General features: G+C 44.8%; 2 protein-coding genes and 1 long non-coding RNA gene across 5 annotated transcripts in view; 1 reads left to right on the forward strand and 2 right to left on the reverse strand.

The window, feature by feature from the left end:
- The first annotated feature begins 861 nt into the window (after positions 1-861).
- On the forward strand, positions 862-27255 carry LOC108285581 (mastermind-like protein 3). Of its 3 annotated transcripts, none has more exons than XM_037729377.1 (4): positions 862-1507; positions 13375-13617; positions 18172-18253; positions 23712-27255. In XM_037729377.1, exons 1-4 carry the CDS (start codon positions 1442-1444, stop codon positions 24710-24712), a joined length of 1392 nt encoding a protein of 463 aa, XP_037585305.1. In that variant the 5' UTR covers positions 862-1441; the 3' UTR covers positions 24713-27255. The 3 variants fall into 3 exon arrangements, with proteins under 3 accessions (XP_037585305.1, XP_037585304.1, XP_037585306.1); XM_037729376.1 differs by having other exon boundaries at positions 865-1507; positions 18169-18253; XM_037729378.1 differs by lacking the exon at positions 862-1507 and adding an exon at positions 13094-13219 and having other exon boundaries at positions 18169-18253.
- Positions 6764-13377, reverse strand: LOC119467546. The gene is made up of 3 exons (XR_005196083.1): positions 13274-13377; positions 8435-8440; positions 6764-6774 (listed from the first exon to the last, which is right to left on the reverse strand). It is a non-coding gene; the product is annotated as an uncharacterized LOC119467546 (long non-coding RNA).
- MGST2 (microsomal glutathione S-transferase 2) overlaps positions 13541-27351 on the reverse strand; it is a 65871-nt gene continuing 52060 nt past the window's right edge. Inside the window, exon 6 of the mRNA XM_017502861.2 lies at positions 13541-13747. Within this exon, the coding sequence (XP_017358350.2) occupies positions 13713-13747 (35 nt within the window). The 3' untranslated portion in view covers positions 13541-13712. The remainder of the gene's footprint in view (positions 13748-27351) is intronic.

Raw genomic sequence — 27351 nt, forward strand, 5'->3', positions numbered from 1 at the left:
AAAAAAAAAAAAAAAAAGTGGGATGGGTGTTCAAACTGAAAGAAAACTTCAACAACAAAATATACACACCACACATAATGTTCTAGTGCTCAGACTTCAGGGGGGAGGCATACATGTTTTCTGGGCGATATTTGCATTTTAGCCTTTAAGTGACTTACTCCACATAAAATCCAAAGCAAAGCTATAACCGCAACCCACACTCCTGGGGGGTGGTATATCATATTAAGCAAGTTGGTTGTTTGCTTCTTTGTTTTGTTTGTTTTCCCTGTGAGTGTTCTCTAAGAAACATCAACTCTGAGATCTGGAAGCTGAAACTGAAAACGCCACTAAGGATATGCAATGCTGCACAGCTTGAAGGGTAGGATCTGAGGCTCCGTGTTCTCAAACCAGATCCCTGAACCTCTATGAGGTCAGCCACCTTGGCAATCAATTTAACTGACCTAGTCAGCCTTCCTTACTGAGTCTCTTAGCAGAGGTGAATCAGAGTATTCCAGACCTCTCTAGTTCCTACCCAAGGTGTTTGTGTATCTGACTGCAGGATACATTTGGGCTGTGTCTCCAAGAGACCTCTGAGAGCTACTATGAGTAACTGGGACCCTACTACAGCAGTGACAGTTCCCTCAGTGACAATGACTGTGGCAGGACCCTGAGGCCATGGGGATGGCCCCCTCCATATGTGAGCTCTCAGCACCCTGTACATGAATGTTCACTCCTTGGGGACTTACTTTTATTTATTAATGGGAACTCAGGGACCCCATCTTTCCTTCAAAATTCTCTGTGACTACATCAAAGAAAAAAGGAATCAAGATTGGCCTTGTCAACCTTTTTTATATGCTTCTAAATATGATTAAGAGGTAGTGTTCTCTAGGCCTTGTATAGAAAGTTACCTTCAGTACAAATTATCCCCCAAGAACCAAGGAAAATAAAGAGGGGAGTCTCACACTGGCTGGCTTTTCCTGTGTGTTGTATCCTTGGGCTCTGAGACAGATTTCAAGTTCAGTTTCCAGGTTTGTCATCCCCACTCACCCGTCCTCCACTCCTCAGCAAGTTTACAGCCGTGTATATTTAGTCTCAGCTTCCAGAAAAGGTTCAGTTGACTTGAGAAGGACTAGCAATTGCTGATTGGGAAATTGTGTATTCTTAAAATGGGGGAGAGAATAAAGGGAAACAGAAATACAAAGGGGAGAGTAATTAGTTGAGCCAAAGTAGAAGAAACTGTGTCTATTAGAGAAATGGTCCAAAGGGAAGGAAGACCAGAAACAGGATCCCTAGTGTCCAGGAAGCCTTCTCAGGTTGACAAGTCTCCTGAACAGCAAGTTAGATCTCCCTGTCCTGCTCCAGCATTAAGCAGCCTGCCCCTCCTGTTCTGATGTTATCCTCCTACAAGTAGTCACCTTGGAGAGCAGTGGTAGTGGTTGCAACACGCTGACTTGAGGTGGAGATGTGTATATGTGAATCATGGTTATGCTGTCAAGGAGCCCGCCTGGATCTGGGAAGCAGAGCGAAGGTATGAAGTCAACGAGCTACAGGAGAAATTAGCCCAAAAAACGTTTGGGGAAAGATGAGGGGGTGGTAGTGGGCATTTGAGGGGATCTCATGATAAGGAGGTCAGACTTGGCTTCAGTTTCTGGTGGAAAGAAATTAGGAAACTGGTGATACATCCCAGATGTTGAAGTGAAAATATTTATGCTTTTAGAAGGGATAAGTGACAAAAAAAAATTGGTGCATAACCCCCATCTTAGAAGGCCTCTATTGTTGTAGTCAAAAGGGTGGATTTATTCCTCACTAAAAATTTTCCATCAATTTCACCTTTATTATAGGGTCTCATTTCGTATTTAGCTATCAACTTAATTTTTAGCCTAAGCAAAAGTGGTTATTTGTGAACAGGGATATTTTCCTTCACACAGCTGAAGAACTGATCTAACCATTAAGAACAAACAAAATCCGAGCTGAAAATATAGGCCCCACCCAAAGTTTCTCATTTTTCTCATTATTAGTAGTGATGATAATGAGAGCAAACCTTTATGAGCACCTGCTATAAGCCAAGCAGCCAAGCACTGCTGGATTGTGCTACCTAAGAAGAGCTCTGATTAAAATGAGTGAAAAGTTTAAGATATAAAGAGAGGATGATTTCTCACTGTTTCCAGATTCTTTTATCCAGGTTACGTTGTGTATGTGTGGTGTGGAGTCAAGGGGTGTGTTAAACCTCTTTGAGTTCTATATTCTTTCTAAACTTATTTTTATGCCTGTGTGTCTCCAAGTCTTCTCAAGATTAAGAAAATATCTGGGCCACTTCTATTTTTTGGAGTGCCCAGGTATATTTACAAAATGAAGAAATGACAATAGGGCTTTTTTAAAAATGCAATGTTTTTATTTTTAAAAATATAGCATAGTGCAATTATACTGCGCACAAGATAAACACAGGACATATAAAGAATGTTAACTGATAACGGACTTAGAGCAGCCTGATCTAGTAACAGAGCACAATTTTTTTTGAGACAGGGTCTTACTCTTACCCAGGCTGGAGTGCAGTGGCACAGTCACAACTCACTGCAGCCTCAACCTCCCAGGCTCAAGCGATCCTCCCACCTCAGCCTCCTCAGTAGCTGGGACTGTAGGTGCACACTGCCATGGCCAGCTAATTTTTTTATTTTTAATAGAGATGAGGTTTTGCTGTTACCCAGGCTGTTCCTGAACTGAACTCAAGTCCTCCCACTCAGCCTCCCAAAGTTCACGCCTGTAATCACACTGGGATTACAGGCGTGAACCACCATGCCCAGCTTAGGGCACAATTTAAACCTGTAAAATAGATGCTATCTTTCAGTCCTCTCAGGGTTTCTCAGAGACTGTAAATGTAAAACCTTGTTTGAAGAACGTGTCTAAAAATCTAAGCTCAAGGGTCTTGTGGATGCAAGGCCCATGGTCAGATGGTCTTATGCCCTGATCCCCACACGCCTTCACAGACCAGGTATGAGCCTCTCTCCCAGACTTGCTTCCTCTAAGAAGCTGGTCCTCAGCCACAATCTTTAAATAAGGAGCAGCATCAATCCCAGATTTCTAAGTATTTCTGTTTTTCGTTCTGCTTCCTTATGTTTCTCCCTGCTCTAAGTCCTCAAACCCCACCACCACAGCTGGGCAGGCTTCCCCTCATAGGAATGGGGGGCAAGGGTGGAGGAAAGCGTAGCCCTCCTCTCAGAGCCTCAGCATCACATGGTCAAACCTGGTTTCCCACAGGCAGGTTCAGCGGTCGGGAAACTGGCAGCGCAGGCTGACATGGGCCCTCCCTCTCACAGCCTCGGGAAGGAAGGAGGAACATGAGGACACCAGAACAGCAGCTTCTGGAATTGGCATTTCTCAGGCAGTCAGCACTGATCTCTCCTCAGCCCCCCTCCCAAGGCTGTGGCGGTTCTGGAGATGATGGCGGAAGTGCCCTTGCCTTCCCTCCACAGCACGCCTGAGCACTCAGCTTCCCTTCCCTTCCCTTCTTCCTGTCTTGTAGTGATTGCAGCAGAGAGCTCCATTTGGCAGCCTGGTGGTGCTCTTGTCTATTAATGGAAACATTGGCCTGTCTCCCAGTATAACACAAGATAGGCCTATGCATCAGTTATGCAATCTTTGCTCTGATGACTTCATCAGAAAGGGTGGGTACAAGAAGAGAGAAAGGCCCGGGTTGGGGAAAACAGTAGCTCAGGAGGGAAAAAAAAAAGTCTCTCAGCAGCTGAAGACAGCTGAGACTGCTCCCCCTCCCTATTTCTAAATCAAGGAAAGAAAGGTAGCAAACATATGGGTAAAAAAACCTAATGGAGCAGCTGACAAACCACTTTCAGTCCATGTGTCCTAACAGCGGCCACTTGCATGCCGGCAGAGGCTGTGCTCGCCTCCCTGGGGCAGGCTTCCCAGCCCTGGTGGCTATGGTTTTTTTTACAGCTCCAAAGAGAAGACAATTTGCGGAGGCAATGGCGGTTTTCACCCACCTCTCGAGTTCTTGAACTCCAAAGTTCTGGCTGGTTCTGGCCACGCACTGTGGCTTCAAGGCTAAGATGGAGAAAAGCCACAGCCAGCTGGGTGGTGCCGCAGAGAGCAGCCTTGTCCAGGTGGACCAAAGAACTCTTGGACGATGGTCAGTACCCTTCCTCTGGGACTTGGGAGCTCTTTGTGAAAGCAGTGGAAAGCTGACCTAGTTGCTGAACCTGTATCCAAGGCCAGTTGTTCAAGCCACTTACAGGTTTTGAAAGGGGACCTGCCAATTAAGCGTGTCTATTACACCCTCTAGAGCGTAAGGTGCACTCAGGGAGAAACAGTCCAGGTCCCAGACACAGCCTGGGCCCCTCTTGAACATTTCATTCCATATCAGTTTAGCCTCCTTATTCTTAACAAGCTTTTAAAAATAATATTAAAAGTAATATACATTCATAACGGAAAATATGAAAAAGCATTAAAATAAAACCCCTTATAATTCTTGTCTAACAAGACTATCCGGTGGCTAGTGTTTTAAAAACTGTTTTTGTTGTTGTTGAGTTTTAACACCAGAGGACATAAACAAAACAAAAACTGTTTTCCTCCCCTGCCTTTCTTAACTATATATGGTAACCTTTTTTTCTATGTGATTAGATAGTCTAAGGAGGCACGATTTTTATTGGCTGCCTAGTATTCATGGTATGGATGTACCATAATTTATTTAATCAAGCTTCTGTTGTTGTACACTAATGAACTTTTAACCAATTTAGAATTGCTTTGGTGGTGGAATTAATCACAAGAAAGGGATCAAAAGGACTCTGTAATTTACATCAAAGGCAGACGAAAAGCATAACTCCCAAAGTTGTGTTTCCTTTGGAGGGACCTATGGTAACTATGTTCAAAGCACTGATAAGGACAAATGGTATTTTTGTTGCTTTTATCCCCCCAAAAAAATGGCCTTGAAAGGCTGACCTTCCTGTGGCTGGTGGCACTCTCACATTTGCACTGGACTGCCAACTTTAACCCTTTCTTTAACATTCAGCAGAGGGTCAGCTCAGGATCTCGGAGAAGCAGTCCATTAAAGGGCCATCATTTTGTCCTCTCCAGTTATACCTGATAATTGGTTTAGGCTAGAATTCATCACAGCCAATTAGTCAGCTGAGTTCAGGAAATCTTTATTTTGTTGCAGCTGTGGCCATACTTCTGCGCTAGATACTCGAAAGACTCGTAGTCTTGGTCCCGAAGGAACTAAAAGCCTTGCCAGGAAGGATGCCATAAGGATATCATCCCGCCAGGAAATTACAACTCAGAAGCGTTTGGAAAGTTAGAACTTTCTACCTCTCCCATGTTAGTTAAGAATCAGTAGGGGGTGTATAATTGTGCATATACCATGATCATAAGCATAAAAATATGTTATTGCATATGGGAAAAAATTAGGAGGAACTATAAAAACACATCAAAATATTAACAGTGGTTATCTTTGAGTCTTCAAAATGAATGTTAGCTTTTTTCTTTATACTTTTTTCTATCTATACTTTTCTGCATTGTTTTCTTTATACTTTTTTTCTATCTAGACTTTTCTGCATTGTTGTTCAAATGTTCCCCAGCAATTGGAAAGCAGATGAAGGAATCAGCAAAATGTATATTTGTAAAATAATTGCCGTAGCAATTAGGCAGTTAGCTCCTAAAATAATGGGGACCAAGGCCTTTTTTTTTTTTTTTTTTTTTTTTTTGAGACAGAGTGTCGCTGTATCATGCCCAGGGAGGTGTGCAGTGGCGCAATCTCATCTCACTGCAACCTTCACCTCTCAGGCTCAAGCAATTCTCCTGCCTTACCCTCCTGAGTAGCTGGGACTACCGGTGCATGCCACCAAGCCCAGCTAATTTTTGTATTTTAGTAAAGATGAGGTTTCACCATGTTGGCCAGGCTGGTTTCAATCTCCTGACCTCAGGCGATCCACCCACCTCGGCCTCCCAAAGTGCTGGGATTACAGGCATGAGCCACCATGCCCGGCTTGACTATGACAAGTCTTGGTCTCCATTGTTTTAGGAGCTAAAGCCATTTAGCTGAAACCTTGCCAATTCCCTCACCTTGAAGGATGCCTTGCGTGATCAAGAGGTTTCGGCAGTAAGAGTAAGAACCACAAGCTGTTTGTTATGTGGTCAGGGTGTACCAGTCACTGGGCTCATGGTGGATCTGAGTTTCTACCCAGGCGTGTGGGGTTCCCCCAATCTATGCTGTTCCTTTCTAGAAGCTGAACAAAGAGCTTTGCTGAACCCATTTAGCAGCCTTCCCATTGGGCCCCAAGTTTCTGTTGTTTCAGTGATAAGCCTCCTAACTTGTTGAACTCTCCCTCAAACTCAATCATCTTAGGGACACAACCACCACACATCAGAAAACAAACCTTTTAATCCAGTCTTCAATAATCTGTGGTGACAAAAGAGTTTAGATGGGGTGGGCCCTTTTGGAGCTCTGCTATAAGTAAATTATAAACACCTCTCCAAACCCACATTAAAAATTGTTCTGGAAAAAGAAAGTTTGTAAAAGAAAACCAAATCTCTGCCCTGACACCAGATCAACTTCAAAGAAAATTCTAAGGTTATATTTCATTTTGTTTCTTCCTTCCACTTATGGTTGAATGATCTAATCTTATGCCCTTTCTTTAAATGTCGAAGTTGATACCACAGAGGCATCCCAATTTTGGGTATCAGGCAACATATAAAAAAAAGATGCATATTTTGGTGCTCTTTCAGTTGCATCCTTTGATCCCAAGGTTCTCTACCTTTTTATTCTATGTCCATTCCTCTCACCACCCCCTTCCCATTTCTTTTTACTCCAACATCCTCCTGGGTGGTCTGCTCAATTTAGACCAGATGCATGTTATGGTCAGTGGAAAAGTCAGAATCCCAGAGACGCCACCACCAGCTGTGGGACATCACACAAGTTCCTTAACCTCTCAGAAATTCAGGTTTAAAAAAAAAAAAATCAACAAAATGAGTTAAATATAGAGGTGAAAGCCCCTAGGAGAGTGTTTTGCAATGAGTAGGTGTCCCATAAGTGTTACATTGTTCGTATTTGAAGAACCCTTTCAGTCAGAGGAAACTTTCCTCCAATCATAGCTTTTCATAGTTCACCTTATTACACCAGGGACTTGTAAGTTTAGCGATGTGTGATGCTGTCTTAGCAAGGGCATTATAGGGGACTCACTCCTTCCTCAGTTGTGGGTGCTCCTCAGCCTCCACAGCACGGTTGCAACTGAAGTAGCCTTTCCTGGAAGAATTGGCTCTTTCAGCCATGGGATCCTTATAGAATTCTTGGGTTTGTATTGCAAACATCACTGGCCTGAGCAACCCTCTGAAAATTTTGAGAATTTTGTCCCAAGGCAGGAAACTTTGCAATAGAAACCTAAGCAACTCAGCACCCTGGCTTGCTTTTGAAAGTGCAGCTTTGCAATTTAATCAGGGCACAGGATTATTTGCCCCAATGATTCTCTATGGGACATCGTAATCACCTGGAGAGCTTGTTAAAACACCCCCCAGAAGTTCTAATCCAGGAGGCCTAGCGGGGAGCCTGGGAATTTGCATTTCTAACAAGCTCCCAGGTGGGGACTAATTCATTTGATCCTGGAACCACACTTTGAGAACCTCTAATTTAGTTCTTTAGTTCAAATGGGGAGGTTTTAGAGTCTTCTTAGCTATTTCTTTTCTATGGCACTTCATTATGTCACCTCCAAAATTTCCATTGTCAAGGAGTCTTATGAGTATGGTTTTCATTTCAGGGGGTGGGAACTGAGACAGAGAAGTCAGATGGGTTGCCTGCACCTCGGGCAGTCCCAGCCAGGCGCCTCCGCCTAGCCATCATGGGTGTTAGATTCATCCTGTGCTGCTCAATGACGTAAAACTGCTGCGCCCTCTGGCCCAGCAAGGTCATGTTAGCTTTCACCTCTGATACATACTTCCGCCTTCTCAAACTTACTAATAAAACTTTCAACAGTATCTTTGCAGGGCAAAAGCCTCTGGATTCCGGTGAGAGGTTGGACGTAGAAATCTTTTGATATATAAAATTTAGTCGAAATCCCACTTGGGCTAAAGATTCATTCCTTAAAAAAATTTTTTTTACTTGACCCAGTTCAGTGTGTGAAGCGTAGGTTTTCTGGAACATTCTTTTTGTTTACGCATTGCTTTATTTTTACTCTTTCCTGCCACGAACAATCCTCATCTCTGTCCCCGTGTCCTCCCTAGCCACTAACACACACGGTGTGGCCGGACCTGGGAAATGCGCCCCCCGGAGCACACCGCAGCCTCGCAGGCTCCCGAGCGGCGCGCGCGGGCCGAGGACCTCCAGGGCCCCTCGCGGGTCTACCGAGCGCCCCCGCGCCGCCCCTGCCCGCGCCCGGGACCGCCTCGTGGGCTTCTTTGTTAGGGCCGCCTGCGCCGAGAGGCGGTCTCGGGCCTGCCGGGGGCGCACGGGCCCCACTCCTGCCTTCTTAGCCGGAGTTCCCTAAGGACTTGTAAGCATATAGGCTCCAGTCCAGAGGCCAAATTAGGCCCCAGGGGACTTTTTCAATAAAATCCTAAATTTCATTTAGGCTGTTCGTATGCCAAGCGGTTGCAAGGACTCTGAGCCGAAGAAGCGGTGCCGGGCCTACCCGAGGCTCGCTCCTTCCCGCCCCCTCCCCGCGCCGGCTTTGTGCAGCTGGGCTCCTGGAAACCCGGTCCCTCCCGGGCTGTCGGCTCTGGGGTCTGGTGCCCGCCACCCTCCCGCCCCTCTGTGGTCGCCACTGCCCCCGAACCCCACTCCCAGCCCTTCCGTTTCCTTCCACGTCCCCTTCCCGTGCCCTCCCTCCCCCGCCTGAGTTCTCCCTCCCCTCTGGCTGGAAGAAAAGTCGGTAATAAGAAACCAGTTCAGTGTCAGTCGGAGGAGGGGGGAGATAATCCCAGAGATACACGGCAATGGAGTGAGAACTCATTTTGTGTAAAGAGGGCCTCGAGTCACCAGGGAATTCCTGGATTGTCTCAGGCTGTCGTGTGTGATGTCCATCACGCCGTGCGAACACCATCTGCTCGGTATTATGCTCTCAGTTGCCAGGCTACCTGCTGTACGCAGTAACACTTGACTGCCTGACTCCACGTTCGCAGCGCTCGCCCAGACGCGCGGGGCGGGGGCCGCGGAGGGGCGGGCGGGAGCCCTGATTAAGCCATCTGCGAGGGGAGGGGCGCGGGCGCGGCGGCGGCCGGGCGCGAGCCCGGGCTGACACCACCATCTGCTGGGGCGCGGGGAGAAGCGCAGCTGCTCCGCGTTCCCCCGGCGAGCGACGCCTGGAAAAGGCTGAAAAGCCCTGGGCGTCCTCGAGCCCGTGATTCACGGGGTCCCCGTCACCCCAGCCTCCTCGCCGCCGGCCGTCTTTTGTGATTCCCTGCTCTTTGGTTCGCCGCCAACAACGCCGGCCCCTCTCACCCAAACACTATGCACGTTCTTGAAAACACTTCAGAGGAATAAAGCTTCCCTACGCACAGATTTATAAATAAACAGCTGGCTGTTCCTGGGAGATATTTTTACCGTAGCTGTTTTTTGAAGTCGAAAACTGCCTGTTTGGGGGAGGTAAGGGCGCTCTTAACACCTCCTACCTCACTCTAGCCTTTAGAAAATTGCTAAGATCTTTTCCCTGGAGAAGATATGTAAAGTAGGTTCGTTGGTTTTGATTTCTTTCTCCTCCCTTTATTTTACTGAAGAGTGAGAGGGTTAGGCAAGTAATGAAGATCTATGTAGCCAGTTGGATTTTTGAGGGGGAGAAACTGTATTAAGATTCTTAGGAGAAGCAAGGGAGGTCGTTGGGCAAGGAGTGGATTGGAGAACAAGCCAGTAATTACAACTAAAAATACTGCATCATTTGGCTTCAAGGCATTACATTTCACATGACGAAAGCTCAGCCTGGTTTTCTCTAATTGCACAACGCAGTATGTGTCTTTCTTAGAAATGAGCAGTGGCTTGAAATCCTGAAATCTGACAGACTATTTCTCATTAAACCCTCTTAGACTGGAGGTTAAAGGAAGCCATGTAATAGGAAACAGCGGCCTCTGCCAGCTTAATGTGTTAGGCAAGTCACTGAGTACAACGTCTTCACACTTTGGAATATACATCAGAATCTGGGGCTGTAGGTGTCTCTCACCCACCGTTGAATGCGGCAGAGCTTGTTGGGAAAGTACTCAAGATGTTTCATAGGGAAGGCAGTCCTTTAAGAATGCACATAGTGCTGGGAGCAGTGGCTGCTGCCTGTCATCCCAACATTTTGGGAGGCCAAGGTGGGAGGACTCTTTGAGGCCAGGAGTTGAAGACCAGCCTGGGCAACATAGTAAGACCACCATCTCTACAATGAATTTAAAAATTGGCAGGGCATGGTGGCATACATCTGTAGTCCCACTTACTCAGGAGGCTGAGGCAGGAAGATTGCTTGAGGCCAGGGGTTGGAGGTTTCAGTGAGCTGAGATCATACCACTGCACTCCAGCCTGGGCAATGGAGTGAAACCCCGTCTCTAAAAAAATAATAATAAAATAATACATACAGCCCTTCCTGCCTGTAGGTCTTCAGTGAGAACCCTAAGACTAAACCTCTGTAAGGGAATTATTTGGGGAAACATAATCCTGGGAAGTGATAACATGACTATCCTTTTGGGAGGGTTTTTTTTTCACACTGTGCTTTTGAAGTATTTCTTTTTGGCCCAGGATGACAGGGGCAAAAAGTGGTTTGATGTATTATCGTCACCCCATTTGCCTCTCCCTTTCTTTTCCCAGTGGAGGGGAGGCTGGGAAAGCAACACTTCTTCACCCCTTACCACTTCTAGGCACACTCCCCAGCTGTGCCGGCTGGTTGCACAGGACAAGCGTATCTCAAAGTGCACAAAGATAAACAGGGCCCTCCCAGACCAGCCTTCTCAAAAAAATCAAGCTGAAGAAAATTTTATCTTCCCTTGGACCTCATTTTCTTTCCAACTCTCTCCACCTTATCAAAACTGGAAAGTATCAAATATACTGAGATAGAAAAAACAAACTGCATATCTGCATTTTTGCTGATTGGCTGTTTATATGTCAGTGTGAATTCATTTGTTAAAGTGTAAAGTCAATCAGCCATTTGTCCCTAAAGGTGGCAAGAAACAGATTTATTTCACTGGAAGGAAGGGCTTGGAAAATAGGTGGCAGATATTTAGGGGGAATAGGAAGACCCTGAATTATCCAGACCCCTGCAAGAGTTAGTCCTGAAGTAAACTTTTTGGTAGCACAAAGGTTCCTGGCATTGTTTAGCATAAGATCTTTTTATTAACATCAAAAATATTTCCTAGCTATGTTTGTGTATTTATAGAGAAAATACACAAAGACAAAACGTTTTATTAATTTCGGCTACAGCATTTATGTGTAAAAAATAGAATGCAGTACACTTATGAGAGACACACTGTATAGGTAGGTGTACAGGCTGTTCTTAGGTGCACACTTAACACCATGAAGACACTGCCTGGGAGAGGCCTGAGCTAGAAGAAAGAGGACTGAATTGATAATTAAAATTAGCATTCTACTTACTCATGTCACCAAATACCACCTGTACCCTGATAACTTACGGAAAATTTTTTTAATTTAAATTTTTTTAAAAAAGCAAAGAAAAGGTATCTGTTTTTGGGTTTGTTTGTTTTTTTTTTTTTTTAAGTTGCATTCCAGTTCTGCTAGTTCTGAGTCTTCCATTCACTAATTGTGCGACCTGGGCTACTGCACGAACAAACCAGAGCATCTTGGGCGATGGGTTCTAGGGTAAGAGGAGTAGCAGTTTGGTTTGGTTTGGTTTGGTTTTTGTTTGTTTTGCTTTTTTGTTTTGTTTGGAGGGAAGAAGAGCAACTGAAGATGCAGTTGAGGTCAGTCGTAGTAGAGAGGGAAGTCGGAATGGTTCTACACGCCACAGAAGGAAGGGAGGAACACAGCCCAGACCGAAGGGAATCAAATCCAGGACTGTCTCTCTGAGAGAGAGAGAGGGATACTTCACCTATTTGCTTTGAGAAAAAACTGCCAGCATGTTTAACAGTATCTGCATTGGAAAGGCAATAAAGTAAAAAGAAGAAAAATATTAAAATCCAGATGGAGTCTTGCTCTGTTGCCCAGGGTGGAGTGCAGCGGCGTGATCTCAGCTCACCGCAAATCTCCACCTCCCAGGTTCAAGCAATTCTCTCGGCCTCCCAAAGTGCTGGGATTACAGGCATGAGCCACCACCCCCGGCTGGATTTAAAAAATTTTTAATGATAGAGTTATTCGCATTTGCTTCTTACTATTTAAGGTATCATAGTAATGCTTCCCAAAATGACTGTGAATGTCCTTATATGTGTGCCCATTTAATCTGCGTCAACTCCGCTATGTTCACATTAATTACTTGAAACTTTAATGAGGTAGAGGAATTTCTGCAGAATGTTCAGACAATACTTGCCACTGCTAGGTAGGCTTGGTAGAACAAATAGGAAAGGAAGTGTCTAGAAATTGAATCTTTGGGCCACATACCTTTTCTTCCCATTCGCTGTTTTTCCCTAGTAGTCTATACTGTCCAGCTCAGAGCACAAACTTAGCCTCTGAGCACATTCTCCACGTAGTCACCTGGGCGGTATGGAATTAGGTCTTTACTTAATTTACTTGGCCTCCTCTTCCCTAAGGACTAGTCCTTAAAAGTTGCCATCATTTGACTGGCTGACATATAATTATAGAATCAAGAGACCCAATCCAACACCCCACGTTTAAATTATCCCAGACAGAGGAGACTCCATGCTATTTTTAAAGACATTAGGAGATTACATAGCTTTGGTCAGTGTAAAACATTCCCAGTTCTCACCATCAGCAACTCTGGCCAGCAGGATTTTTCTTTTTGACATATATCAAATCTCTCAAATGTTGCAACTTGTTAGAATTCCATCAAGTATCAGACCTGTTGATTAACAAATTCCTGCAGTTTTCTGTAAATGTCCCTCCTACTTGCGAAGAAGATGTCTATTTTTGGCCAAGAAGACATAAGAAATAAGGATTAAAAGGTGAGGTCAGGGTGTCTCTCGTGTTCCAGGCTTTAGGTGAGCTCAACCTGAGGGCTCATTCCCTTTCCTTTGAGGAACACAGGATGTTAGTTGAAAATCCAGTCCATATGCAATAATGAGTCCCATCTGAAACAGACCGGACTTGGCCTTGGATTTCCCAGAGCCATGCTCTCTTACTGTCCATTGTGGCCTTTCTAATTCTACTCAGGTAAGGTCGAATTTGAGGCTACTTTTACAGAAATGCAATGTGTGTCACTCACACACACAAGCTGGGATTCCTGCCCTTTTCCCATGGGCTTCCCTTCAAATGGCAATGAGTCTCCATGGGGAATCCCTGAATCTGTCTCTCTCTTGTCCTCTCAGGAGCAGCATCCAGTTGGACTTCCCCGAACCACAGGCCCGATGCAGTCCTCTGTGCCCCCAGGCTCAGGTGGCATGGTCTCAGGAGCCAGTCCTGCAGGCCCCAGCTTCCTGGGCAGCCAGCCACAAGCAGCCATCATGAAGCAGATGCTCATTGATCAGCGGGCCCAGTTGATGGAGCAACAGAAGCAACAGTTCCTGCGGGAGCAAAGGCAGCAGCAGCAGCAGCAGATTTTGGCGGAACAGGTAACATGCCCCTTGGCATGATTCATTCATTCAGCAAGCACTTATTCAGCACCTGCTGGCTGTGAGGAAGTCACAGTTCATATCCGTCAAGATGCTCACAGTCTAGCATTTCCCGGGGTCACAGGAGAACCTGAAGAATTTAGACCTTTCAGTTAGTTAGGCTTTTTCCTGTAATGAATTAATTTGTTCTTAAAAGACAGGCTTCAGTCAGCAGTTTGAAGGCCTGTGTGCCAGAGACATTTCTTTGATTCAAGTCTGACTCCTTTTCTTCTGATTTCTGGTGCAGGGTCTGTGTAATCAGCACATGGCTGGAGCTGTCTCACATGCTCCATAAGCCCTAATATTTCTAGCATGAAGAAAAAAATAATAATTCAGAGAACTCTCTTTCTTAGAGGAATTACAGGAGGAGAGATTGAGGAGAATTCTATAGAATGGGTCATGAACAATGGATTGGGAACAATAGCAGAACAATAAGGCCTGCAGAACTACCTGGAAGCCTGAACTCTGGGTCACAGACAGGGTGCAAACTTAGGAAAATTCCCCACAGCTTTTGAAACAGCTCAGGAAATCTGTGAGTTAAAGGAAAGCCTAACACAAATACAGCTTTACCTTAGGCATCTTTGTCCATCCTCGCCCTATAATTCCTCAGCTTTGAGAGAAAGCCTTCCCTGCAGACTGCTCCTGTAGGTTTCAATTTGTTTTGTTTTTAGAGATGCCCATACCTGACTTAGCATTATCCCAGGGAAAGGCCTGAGGCTGTCCACGAGAGAGCCCCAGGTGGCTTCTGTGGGGGTCTGCACAGGGAATCTCGTCCAACAGGCTCTTTCTTACAGGAGGTGTGAGGGTTGTCATATAAAACTGAAGGCCCAGCATAGGTCTGCCTCACAGTTATCCTTCTAAAATGTTCCTGATAGGGTCAGAATTTTGTAAATTTTTTCTCAAAGAAATAGAGACAGGGTCTCACTATGTTGACCAGGCTGGTCTCAAACTCGTGGCCTCAAGCGATCCTCCCCTCTCAGCCTCCCAATGTGCTAGGATTACAGGCGTGATCCACCACGCCCCACCAGATTTTTGCACATTTACCAAGCATCTGCCACCACATATATACAAGATCCTGTTTAGGACACAGGCCCATTGAGGTTCCTACTAACCAAGAACAGCAGTTCAAAGTAACGCCAGGCATCCCCCAAAGAAAAAAATTGTACGGCTGAGAACAGTTCACTTATGTTCCCTTTTTTTTTTTTTTTTTTTTTTTTTTTTTCCTGAACAGCTGCGTAATTATCTCCCTTTTTACCAAGGTCAGTCAGCCTCCTGGCAGCTATTGTACAAACAAACCTCCATCCCTCTCACCTACATAAGGTGTGTGACAGGGAGCTATGCTAATCTCTCTCAGGCAGTGATAAATGGAGCTGCCAAGGGCAGCCGGGCTCTGTAAATCCTCTCCTCAGCCAATCCCAGGAAATTTCAGGTGTGCCTGATGTTTTGAGTGATGGCTTTTGATATGTGTGTTGTGACCAAAGACACAAAGAAGGTCCAGGGCAAGCAGGCAGAGCTCAGCTGTGCAGCCCAGGGGTGTTCCCACATGGCGAAGCCGGCCCGACCCTGGGGAGCACAGGGCATGCGAAGAGTGTGAGAAGAGACACATCAAGACAATGCTCCCAGACAAGGAGGTGAGAGGTCAGGGGAGACCCCTCAAGATCCAGGGCACAGAGAGCAGGAGTGCCTTGGGAAAGACAAGGGAAATGGGAAGCTGCAACCTGCAGATAATTCCATAGCAACTGTGTGTACTAAAACACGGTGAGGGATGAGGGGAGAATCACTTTCCTCAGGGTCAGGATTAGTCCGTTCTTTTGCTTTTGATGTGATTTTGGAAAAACCACGGAACCTCCCTCTTCATCTGCCAAATTAGGTTTTAATAGTTTCCCAGCCTTCCTCATGTGGCCGCTTTAAGGATCACATAAGATCATGTGTGTAAAATATTTTGGAAGCTATATGTGCTGCACACATGTATGTGGGGACCTATCATATGACCCTGGTGTCAGGGAATCTCAGGTGGGAGCTGCAGCTACATGGCCCAGCCTGGTCATTGGAGCATCTTGCCTGCACCTGGGGAGGTTGCAGATTTAGTGCAGGTTGTCTGAGTGCAGGTCTACAAGGAGTAAGTGCTCAACTTTTTTTTTTTTCTGAGACAGAGTCTTGCTCTGTTACCCAGGCTGCAGTGCAGTGGCGTGATCTCGGCCCACTGCAACCTCTGCCTCACGAGCTCAAGCGATCCTCCCACCTCAGCCTACAGAGTAGCTGGGACCACAGGGAAACACCACCACACCTGGCTAAGTTTTGTATTTTTAGTGGAGATGGGGTTTCGCCATGTTAGGCAGGCTGGTCTCGAACTCCTGGGCTCAAGCAATCTGTCCCCCTCGGCCTTCCAAAGTGGTGAGGTTGAAGGTGTGAGCCACTGCACCCAGCCAGCTCTCAACTTTTTGTGTGAGAGTGAAATTGCCAAATCAACACCAGTCTTGGTTGCTGCAGCATTGAAAGTGTCCTCACACTTTGGATTTTGGAAATAGATTTTGGGTTTCCTGAAAGGTAATGTCAGAGAAAACAGAAGGATTTGGGATCTTGCATATTTTGGGGAACTTTAAAATGATTCTCAGTAGACTTGGAAATCAGAGCAGAGCAGGTTGAAAGTAGGTATGAATTCATATTTAATGCCTATTCTCAAAAAGTGCAAAGCACATCACCTCTCATCCATTCACAAAGGTTAGACAGAACTTAGAAATGTTCTAGATCATGAAGTCCCATCATTTTACAAATTAGGATCTGAGGTTATGTGAGGAACCTGAGCTTATGTGATTTATGTGAGATCACAGAGCTACAGAGAGACAGAGCCAGGACAGAACTGGGAACTCCTGATTCCTGACTCCGGGATATACCCTCAGTCCCCCACAGGCTGCAGGGGGCTCATTCCTTGTCGTAAGTGGGACAGTTAAGTTCTTAGATAATAGGAATTTTGACTGGGAGAAGCTGTTCAATGTTCAGCCAACTCTCAAAAATGCCCTTATATTGCTGCCTAAAAGATTTGCGTGATTTCTTGTCTATACTTTAATGGTCTACACAATCAATTAATTTCAACAGTTTTCTGCAGAACGTTATGGTAGGCACCACGGATGGAGTCAACAAGTCAGAGGCTGATGTTTTCTTTGGTTGCCAGAACACTGGCTGGCCTTGTAGAGAAAGAGAAAAAGAAAAGAAAATTATAGAGCAGTGCAGGAACAAACACAAGAGAAAAACGGAAATAAACACATGTGTTAAGAGGTGGTCAGTGTGTGTTATTTTTATAATGAACACTCTAAAGAATGGGGACCTTGGTATATGTTCTTTATAGCCCTTGCAGATGAAAGGTACTTAATGAATATTCAGCAGCTGCAGGGAGCAGGTTAAACAACATACAGAAGGTCACTCAAGCTACTTGACGGCAGACCTAGGACTAAAACCTCTTTCTCTGCTCTTTCTACATCACTCTTATTTTCTTTCCCTTTGCACATATAGCATGATAATAATAGCCTTCCCAGTATATTGGAAACAACACTAGCAGTGCAGCATCCCCGTGAGTGGAAGAAGAAAGACTAAAACACAGGCCTCCTGGCTCGCTGGTATATGTGGAATCCCACATGGCTTCCTCAAAGCAGTAAATGCTGAATAGTTTACTTGTAGAGATGTATTTTATAGGCATTGTGAATTCATGGGAATAAGATGAGCCTTTTCTGTATAGCCCCGAGGATCTCATCTTCTTATGCCCAAAGCATCCATTTAGGTCATTAAAAAGCATTTGCTTGTCCCTTTGAGCTCAGTCCCCACAGTGCTAAGGAAAGATGCAGGCTGGTGTTAAGCAGTCCATGACAAAACCCTTACCCTCAGCACGCATTCCTCATGACCCAGCAAGTCCACACATCAGAAATACATGCAGATGTTCACCCAAAGGTACAGGAATTTTCATAGCAGTCACATTTGAAACACAAAAACTAGAAACACCAAAAGTAACATCACTAGTAGAATGGGTAAATCAAGTATGGTATATTCATATGATGGAATGCTATCCAACAGTGAGAATGACCAAGCAACAAGTATTCACATCAACATGGATAAATCTCACAAATACAGTGGTGAATGCAAGAAACCAGACACAAAAGCAGCATTGTATGACTCCTTTTCTGCAAAGTACAAAAGCAGACATAACTACCGTATGTTGTTAAAAGTTAGGACATTGACGCCCATGGTTCAAGGGAGGGTGATGACTGGAAGGGCCATGAGGGGCTCCTGGCTATGTTCTGTTTCTTGATGTGGGGGCTGGTGGCCCTGAGTGTGTTCGTTTTATGAAAACCTACCTGATCCTATCCTTAGGCTTTGTGCACTTGCCTGTATGCAGATTATTCTTTAACACAAAGTTTAGTTTTGGGGAAAACCCTGTCTTCCTCAGAACTGCTAGGATATTAAATTGTGTGCTCATTCCCCATCTCACCTCCCCACCCCTCTTGTGTTCTGTCGTTCTAGCAGTTGCAGCAATCACATCTACCCCGGCAGCACCTCCAGCAACAGCGGAATCCATACCCAGTGCAGCAGGTCAATCAGTTTCAAGGTGAGGCCAGCGCAACCTCTCATTTTATACCTTCTGGTTGTGAAGAGCAAGTGAATGTGTAGCCAGTGGCATTGCCTTACATGCAGTGTTTGTGTCCAGGAAATACTTAAAATATTTAACTACTGGTAGGTTAAGAGTACTAACCAATCAGATTGGATTCCTAGATGCCTCCTGTTGTGCCAGGCATTCACCTTTTGGTGACTGAGTCACAGAGAGGTTCTAGGAGGCCCAGAGAAGGGTCAGGGTAGCTGTGGGAGTTGGGATGAACAGCAGTTCTTCACCAAAGGTACACAGTATTTCAATAGTTTTACAACCAGTAAGGATATTCTGGTGCCTGTTGGCTCAGTATCAGTTGTGTTTACGTTTAGATCATCATCTTAGTGACTACAGGGACAAAAATCTTGTGCCACATATTTTTTGGTTATCCCAGCAGGTCACCTGACCAAAGCCCTTACCTGTAAAGCAGAAGTGGAAGAATCTGGCTTGCAATAACCACTAGTCTCTGCTGAATATAGAAGACAAATAGGGCCTCAAGGCTGAACTGATCCTGCAGTCATTTGTGCAAATCCCAAATCATGACCCAGCAGTGGGTGCACTGTGTGTCAGTGTTGGCACTCCTTTATAAATGCAGAAGGGCCACTTGAATATCAAACCCTTCCGTCTCCAATAGAGAGAACAGTTGGCCAGGCACGGCGGCTCACGCCTATAATCCCAGCACTTTGGGAGGCCGAGATGGGCCAATCACATGAAGCCAGGAGTTCAAGACCAGCCTGGCCAACATAGCAAAACCCCGCCTCTATTAAAAATGCAAAAAATTAGCTGGGCATGGTGGCGCGTGCCTGTAATCCCAGCTACTCAGGAGGCTGAGGCAGGAGAATTGCCTGAACCCAGGAGGCGGAGGTTGTAGTGAGCCGAGACCGCACCATTGCACTCCAGCCTAGGTAACAAAAGCGAAACTCTGTCTCAGAAAAAAAAAAAAATGCAAAAAATTAGCCAGGAATGGTGGTGCATACCTATAATCCCAGCTACTCAGGGAGGCTGAGGCACAAGAATGGCTTGAACCTGAGAGGCAGAGGTTGCAGTGAGCCAAGATTGCACCACCGCACTCCAGCCTGGGTGACAGAGCAAGACTCTATCACCAAAAAAAAAAAAAAAAAAGAGAGAGAGAGAGAGCCCTTGAGGGTCTTATATGGAATGAAGAAATAGCCTGAGGAGCCTTCCTAATCTTATCCACAGGAGTTTTCAGGGGGCTTCAGGGGCCACTGAGCACCAGAAATCCTAATCCCATCCTCTGCCCATTTTGTGGGATCTAGATCAATGTGTCCTAACTTCTCAAAAGTTACCTATTCCATTAAGAATCTGTAAAAATCTATGAAGTTTCTTGCACAGAAATATATAATATGTAAATATATATACAAACTTTTACATAATTTCACAAGTATCCCTGAACTTTATCAATAGACTGGATGAAAAATTTCTGATCTAAGGTAGCATTTTTTCAGTCTTCAGACTGCAATACACAAGGTTATTGAAAACAACTTAATGGGTCACAGCCAACATTTTAAAAATTAAATACAACAGAAATTACCCAGTGCATATGGGAAAATTTTTTTCTGTTTTAAACCTACCTGTATATATTCTGGGTCATGAACTGTGAGTTGTGGTTTACTGTCTGAAAGCCATTGATATTTGCTGACAGATCACACTGAAGATCACCTGTGAAAATACTGGGGCTTGAGTAGCTACCACTCCCTTCCACCCCTCGGATGCTTATATCACATTAGATCCCATTTGGTCTTGACACAGGGAAGTACAAAAGGACTGAGTTATCCACAGGTGTTCTGTGCACTAAATCAGTGCCAGTCGTTTTTGAAGAATTCTGTTTCTCATTTTGCCGTGGGTAGGGAACAGTGGGGACTAGTCATCATTACGTATAGCTGTTGTTTCAGATACAAAGCCCTCCTTTATATCTGTAGTTCTCAAACTTTAGCTTGTACTGGAAGCAGCAACAGAGCGTGTTAAAACACACACAGTGTTTCCGATTCAGTAAATCTGGAGCAGGGCCTGAGAATCTGCATTTCTTACAAGTTCCCAGGAGTCACTGATTTTGCTAGCTAGGGAACCACACTTGAGAGCTGCTGCATTATATTATGAACTAATTAAAAACATAAAAGCTGATGAATGCAGCATAATGTCCCTTGAGTTTTCCAGGCTCATAACTCATGCATTATTTGTGAGGGAAAAGGGGCCCACCATAATTTAATCATTCCCCTGTGTAAAAGAACATAGACACATATTTATATGAGCTATTCCAAATGTTTTGGGTCCAATTAAAAAGTTCTATTTCTTGAACTTTTCTGAAACCCAAACCAGAGGTAATCAACCTAGAAATTTAGTTACACATGGAAATTTAGTTACAGCCAGTGTGACATTTGGGATCCTTGAACTGACTGGTTTGAGATATGTAATAATTTTTTTTTGCTATCTTCAGTATTTTCATGTATTTGTCAACACCCTACATAGCATGATTTTATGGATCTGGGAAAACAGCAAACTGATAAATAAGAATCATCGTTCTCGGAGAGAAGTTTTGTTAGGTATAACTTGCATGAGAGCCTATCTCATACTCTCACCATTATACATTTCAAAGGCCTTAATGACTGTCTTTCCCTCATTAGGTTCTGGATCTCTGGGCAATGTTATATGTCTATGGGGAAATGCTTATTTTTTTCACAAATACAGGCTTCTTGTGAGTGAAAATAGAACATACACTCTTTTAGGAAAAAGTTGGATACTGTCATCTCTATTTGAATATATAAGATTTTCTTAGACATTGTGATGTTAACCAGCCGACAAGAAAATTAGACTACAGTGTCTCACAATCATGTCTGTTTTAGGCCCAAAAAAAGAGAAAGAAAACATAATCTGTTGCTTAACATATGTAATAATCAGGTAAAGACAAGTTAATTCCTTGGACACATCTGAATTTTTTTCCTTTGTATATTTAAAATCACTAAAGGCATAAAACTAGATTAATAAAAGGTTTTTTATTTCTCTTAGGTGAAAAATAATGTGCTGATTGCTGATTTTAAAATGCTTTTTTAAAAACAAGAATTACAGCCAGGTGCAGTGGCTCACGCCTGTAATCCCAGCACTTTGGGAGGCCGAGGTGGGCAGATCATGAGGTCAGGAGTTGGAGACCAGCCTGGCCAAGATGGTGACACCCCGTCTCTACTAAAAATATAAAAATTAGCCGGGCGTGATAGTGGATGCCTGTAATCTCAGCTACTTGGGAGGCTGAAGCAGAGAATTGCTTGAACTCGGGAGGCAGAGGTTGCAGTGAGCCAAGATCACACCACTGCACTGCAGCCTGGGCAACAAAGCAAGACTGTGTCAAAAGAAAAAAAAGAAAGAAACAGAATTACATCAAGATAGTGCAGTCATTTACACTAACTAAAAATAAAGGTTGGCTTGGATTAATGTTTCACCGCCTATTAAAGGGCAAGGGCATTGTAACATTTCTGCCCTCTAAAGAAAGGAAACTATTTCTCATTCACAACATTAGTCCAGACAGTATCCAGTTCTTTAACATATCCATTATAAATATACGCCCCAAAATGGCCAAATTATGGATGTCCTTTCATCTATTTCTAGCAGCACATCAGATTGTTTATATAATTTGGGTCTATCCAATAAATCTCTGAGTCAGCAATATTTTTCTCTTAAATTTTTTTAATAAACAACTCAATAACCCATTTCACCACAGTTGATCTTATTGGCCATGCAGCCGATAAAAATTTAGTCATTAAGGTCACAAAACTTCATGACAAGATTACAAGTTGCAGTATATACTACCTTCCAATGTTTCACTAGGAACTTTTGATTTTTCAAAAAATCACTTAGATATAAAGAAGATTAAAACAAAATATGAAAACATTTCTAGTGATTTCCCCCAGATCTTTCAGATTTCCTGACAGAAACCATTTCATTTTTCAATGCAGCATGATATTGATCTCAATCCACAAAAACTTGATATAATCAAAATTCCCTTAATTTTCTTTCTTAAAGAAAGGAAGAAAATATGGAGACATATTTGAAGCCCAGAAATCAATAACTCCATCAGGAAGACAAAAACATGCTTCAGTTATCTGCCAGGGTGCCAGGTTTAGCAAGGTTAGACTATTCTCATCTGGTTTCTCATCATAGTTCCAGGTGGGATCAAATTTGTTTAGAATATTGACTGGCTCCCATGCTGCATCTTCTTTAAATGTCCAGGAAAAAACCATTTTTCTTCTTCTCATAGACTCAATCATTAGCAGGGACATAGAAAAATCCATTTTTGTGCACCTCCTAGCCCTTTGCAACATTGACTGGTGTTTTACCGGTGACATTTCCATTCTCTTGACTGTTTGGAAATTTCCTGGGAACACGTAAAGAAGGACTCACTCAAATGCCTAATTAAGGTTGAATGACTTGGTGTGGACACTGGCCACCTTTTAAACAGCATTATTAAAAGTGTGTTAGCAATTTGCTGAAATGGTCGTTGCCAATTTGAAGGAATGGACTTCGCTATAGAAATGCATAAAGTTCAGGAGGCTGAGACAGGAGAATTGCTTGAACCCAGGAGATGGAAAAAAAAAAAAACAAAAAGAAATGCATAAAGTTCATGGCCAAGTCGTGTGTAGCAGGATGATCTCTTTTTCTAGCTCAGGAAGCTGGCCAGTTTGCAATGACATGTTATGATTCAGAGAGTCTGGAGCGTGTTGAAATCTACAGAGTGGATCCAAAAAATGTCCTATCTGTCAAAATAGCTGCTTAGCAGAAGCAGTGGCCTTTAACCTCTCAAATCCTACTCAAGTCTTAAGGAAAATTAGTCTAATGGTCTTCATTGATAGTGTTCTCTACCAAACCATGTTCCACTTAATGAATAGAAAATGCAAAGTGACCAGCCATTTCTTTCTAATTTAGCCCCAGAGGTGAATTATCTCTCACCTCCAAAGAAAATAGTATTTTATTTGGTTGAGGATGATATTGTATCTATAAGAGTGAGAAATAATTTGCTTCTGGAGTATACACAAGAATAGCATCAGGATCTGTTAAGTGGAAAAGTCAGCTACAAAAACATATGTACAGTATGATCCCAATTTTTATGGGTGTCTATTTAAAAGAATAGGAATGATCATCTCTTGATAGTGGGATTTCAGGTGACTTTAATTTTTGTCTGTGTTTTTTAATACTTTCAAATTTTTTACAATCAGCCTTGTTATAATCAGAAAAATAATCATTTTTATTAGAGATTTATTTTATCGGAGTAGATCCTTTCATATAAAGGAATTTTGTCATTCCCAAAGGAAATTCCAGCATCTTCTTGTAGTATATTGCTCATGGAAAAAGATATTCCAACAGTATATTGCTTATGGAGAAGAGTGAGTGGGGTGTGTCCTCTTTTTCACTGCAGGTTCTCCCCAGGATATAGCAGCTGTAAGAAGCCAAGCCGCCCTCCAGAGCATGAGAACATCACGGCTGATGGCACAGAATGCGGGCATGATGGGAATAGGACCCTCCCAGAACCCGGGGACAATGGCCACTGCAGCCGCGCAGTCGGAGATGGGACTGGCCCCTTATAGCACCACGCCTACCAGCCAACCAGGAATGTACAATATGAGCACAGGCATGACCCAAATGTTGCAGCACCCAAACCAAAGTGGCATGAGCATCACACATAACCAAGCCCAGGGACCCAGGCAGCCTGCCTCTGGGCAGGGGGTTGGAATGGTGAGTGGCTTTGGTCAGAGCATGCTAGTGAACTCAGCCATTACCCAGCAACATCCACAGATGAAAGGGCCAGTAGGCCAGGCCTTGCCTCGGCCCCAAGCCCCTTCAAGGCTGCAGAGCCTTATGGGAACAGTCCAGCAAGGAGCACAAAGCTGGCAACAGAGGAGCTTGCAGGGCATGCCTGGGAGGACTAGTGGAGAATTGGGACCATTCAACAATGGCGCCAGCTACCCTCTTCAAGCTGGGCAGCCGAGACTGACCAAGCAGCACTTCCCACAGGGACTGAGCCAGTCAGTCGTGGATACTAACACAGGCACAGTGAGGACCCTCAACCCAGCTGCCATGGGTCGGCAGATGATGCCATCGCTCCCGGGGCAGCAAGGCACCAGCCAGGTGAGGCCAATGGTCATGTCTGGCCTGAGCCAGGGAGTCCCGGGCATACCAGCATTCAGCCAGCCCCCAGCACAGCAGCAGATACCCAGTGGCAGCTTTGCTCCAAGCAGCCAGAGCCAAGCCTATGAGCGGAATGCCCCTCAGGACGTGTCATACAATTACAGCAGCGATGGAGCTGGGGCTTCCTTCCCTGGCCTCCCGGACGGTGCAGACCTTGTGGACTCCATCATCAAAGGCGGGCCAGGGGATGAGTGGATGCAGGAGCTTGATGAATTATTTGGCAACCCCTAGTCAAGAGAGACCCCAAGAGCCACAACTTGAGTGGTTAAAGCTTAAAAAGTAAGAAAGAAACAGGATGTTGACCCATCCTTGTTTTTCGTTTTTTTGACCCACGTAAACTGAGCAAAACTGCAGCTGGCTGACAGTGGAAGATCCAGGTGCCAATCCACAGCTCCACCGAGCCTCGTTTCACCTGATTTTCACACGGCAATCCAGATGAGACGCCACGCAGATCTCTGCTGCCGGAGAGGGAGACACCCAGAGGAGCAGGTGGGAAGATAAAGCCGGCCAGAGCCCCTCTGCTCAGAGCACCCTGTGATCGCCCAACAGGAGCTGCTTCAGCCGAGAGGGACTGTTACCCAAGAGAGGGATCCTCAACCCCTCCTGCCCCAGGTCGGGAGACAGCAGCTTTGGAGACACAAAAGAGACAGAGCCTCGGCCAGGGAGAGTCCCACAGAGGAGGCTGGGTGGTTGCACAGGCCAAGTGCGCAGGTTGGAAATGCACTGAACGCTGGGTGCCAGGAGATATCAGGCTTCGAGACATGCTACTGAATTCGGAGGGCAGGCATGAAGAACAGTGAGATGGTCACAGGGAGGCAACAACGGATCCTGCAGGCCTGTCTGTCTCATGCCCCGTGGTGACCCTCAGGAATTGCAGAGGCTCTGCTGTGACAAGGAGAGCAAGCTGAGTTTGGAGCAGGGTCCATCCGACTGTCCTTGGGGTGGCTGCCTCTGCTGGTGCCCCTGGTGGCAGTCCCTCCAGGTTGGGCTGGAGCCCACTGGGGCCTGATACAAGACCCATACATCCAGTGGGTCACTTCTCCTTCTGGTGGCCGCAGGGTAGAGAAACCCCTGCTGGACCCCTGTGTGTCTGCCAGCCTGGAGCCTTTGTCTGCAGCCCTGCCTTTATTCCTCCTTGCCTCCACACCAGCCTCCCCTTGCTTCTCCTTACAGACTATTCAAGAAGTGTAGCTTGTATCTTCAGGGAGTCTTGAGCAGAGTCCACATAAATGCGGGAAGAACTTAGACAATACCTGAAATGCAAAGGCAACACTGGAGTCTTCTTCCTCTCCTGTGTGTAGAGTTGAATTAATATCTGCCTGGAACCGAGAGGGCTGCTCTGATGTTTGGGCATCAGTTTTTGTGAGCCACATCTGTTATTTCTGAAACCCCAGGAAGGAGTGGCCTGGAGGTCACTGGTTCGGGCTCCCTTTGGGAGAACTCCCAGGAGTGATGCTCTAAAATCCACCTTTTCCATCATCCCTAGTCATCAGAAAGACAAATATAAAATCCCCGAGAGGTGGAGGAGCTAAAAGAGCAATTGTTTCACCTTATTTGGATGTAGTTTCTTTCATATGGGCAAAGTGATCCACTTCCAAAGTCCTGTACAGTCGTTCTCTTTGTCATTGATGCGCAACTGCCCTAAGTGAAATCTGTCGGAAGGAATCACAGGGCTCCTTGCCTCCCCTCCCAATCCCCCCTTTGGGAGGCCCTGTGGCTTCAGTGTTGTCCTAAGTGAGAGTGGCATGTGCTTTTCTCCTGTCCCCTCCTCCCTCCATGTCCTGGACGCTGGCTGCCTTCTGTGCACTCCCAGGCAGCTCACCACGAAAGAGTCGGAGCCTGTGGGGCTGGACTGGCCACATCCAGTCCTGAGAAGGCAAGTTTCCGTGGAAAGCTGGGAGCAGAGGGGTTTGGAGAGGAGGTGGTGGGCAAGCATTGTCTTTGACTTGTTCTCCGTGTACCCGGGGTTGTAGATCTGCTCAGCAAAGGGCAGGATGTACGACCAGAGGTGCCTGGTGGCTGAGAAGCCCAGGCAGGGGCTGGGTGCCCTCTCCAAAGAGGTGGCAGCAGGGTGACCCTGAACTCCCCAAATGGGGAGCGATGCCACTGGGGAAACTGAGTGGAAACAGATGAAACCAAAAAAAAAAAAATGTAAACAAATGAAAAGACACAGAAAACAAAATTACCTTTTCCTGAAAGGTACAGGAAACAAATATATAAGCAATGATGAGAAACTGGAGGTGGCTAATGGAAGTGGGACGGGGGTGGGCTCCATTATCTTGTAAAAGCTTCCTCCAAATGCGCAGTACTGGGACCAACTAATAGAGAGGTAGATTTTAATAAGGTGGTTTTGTTTTGGTTTTGTTTTTACTACGGTGCTGATGTATATGTAATGTCTAAAAAAAGTTATTTGTACATAAGTTTTTACAATACTGCAGATATCACTGGGTCTACTATCTGTAAAAAATATACATATAAATATATATATACTGTTTGTTTAAAATAGAGTATTTTTATTTCATTCCTTAACTCATCATCACAGCAGTGGTATTGCACTTCAGATGACATCTAATTACTAATTTGTACTGTATGACCTATGGCAACTTGCTCCATTTTATTCAGATTTTTCTAGCTTTCTGTTTTTACTTTGTACATTGAGCATTGCTTATTTCCTTTTAAGAAATGTACAGAACTCTGAAATGTAGAAATGAAGTGATGTTGACATACCACTTTTAAAGAAAACAAAAATGAAAATAAAAGATTATCTGAATCAATCCGAAGTATAGTTTATTTTAAGATCCTCACTGGATGGCCAATCTTAATTAAGCAGACATATTATTCCTGGGTTTTAATTGATTAACTGCAGCTCT

The sequence above is a fragment of the Cebus imitator genome, unplaced genomic scaffold, assembly GCF_001604975.1.
Source record: "Cebus imitator isolate Cc_AM_T3 unplaced genomic scaffold, Cebus_imitator-1.0 Scaffold303, whole genome shotgun sequence".
NCBI classification, from domain to species: domain Eukaryota; kingdom Metazoa; phylum Chordata; class Mammalia; order Primates; family Cebidae; genus Cebus; species Cebus imitator.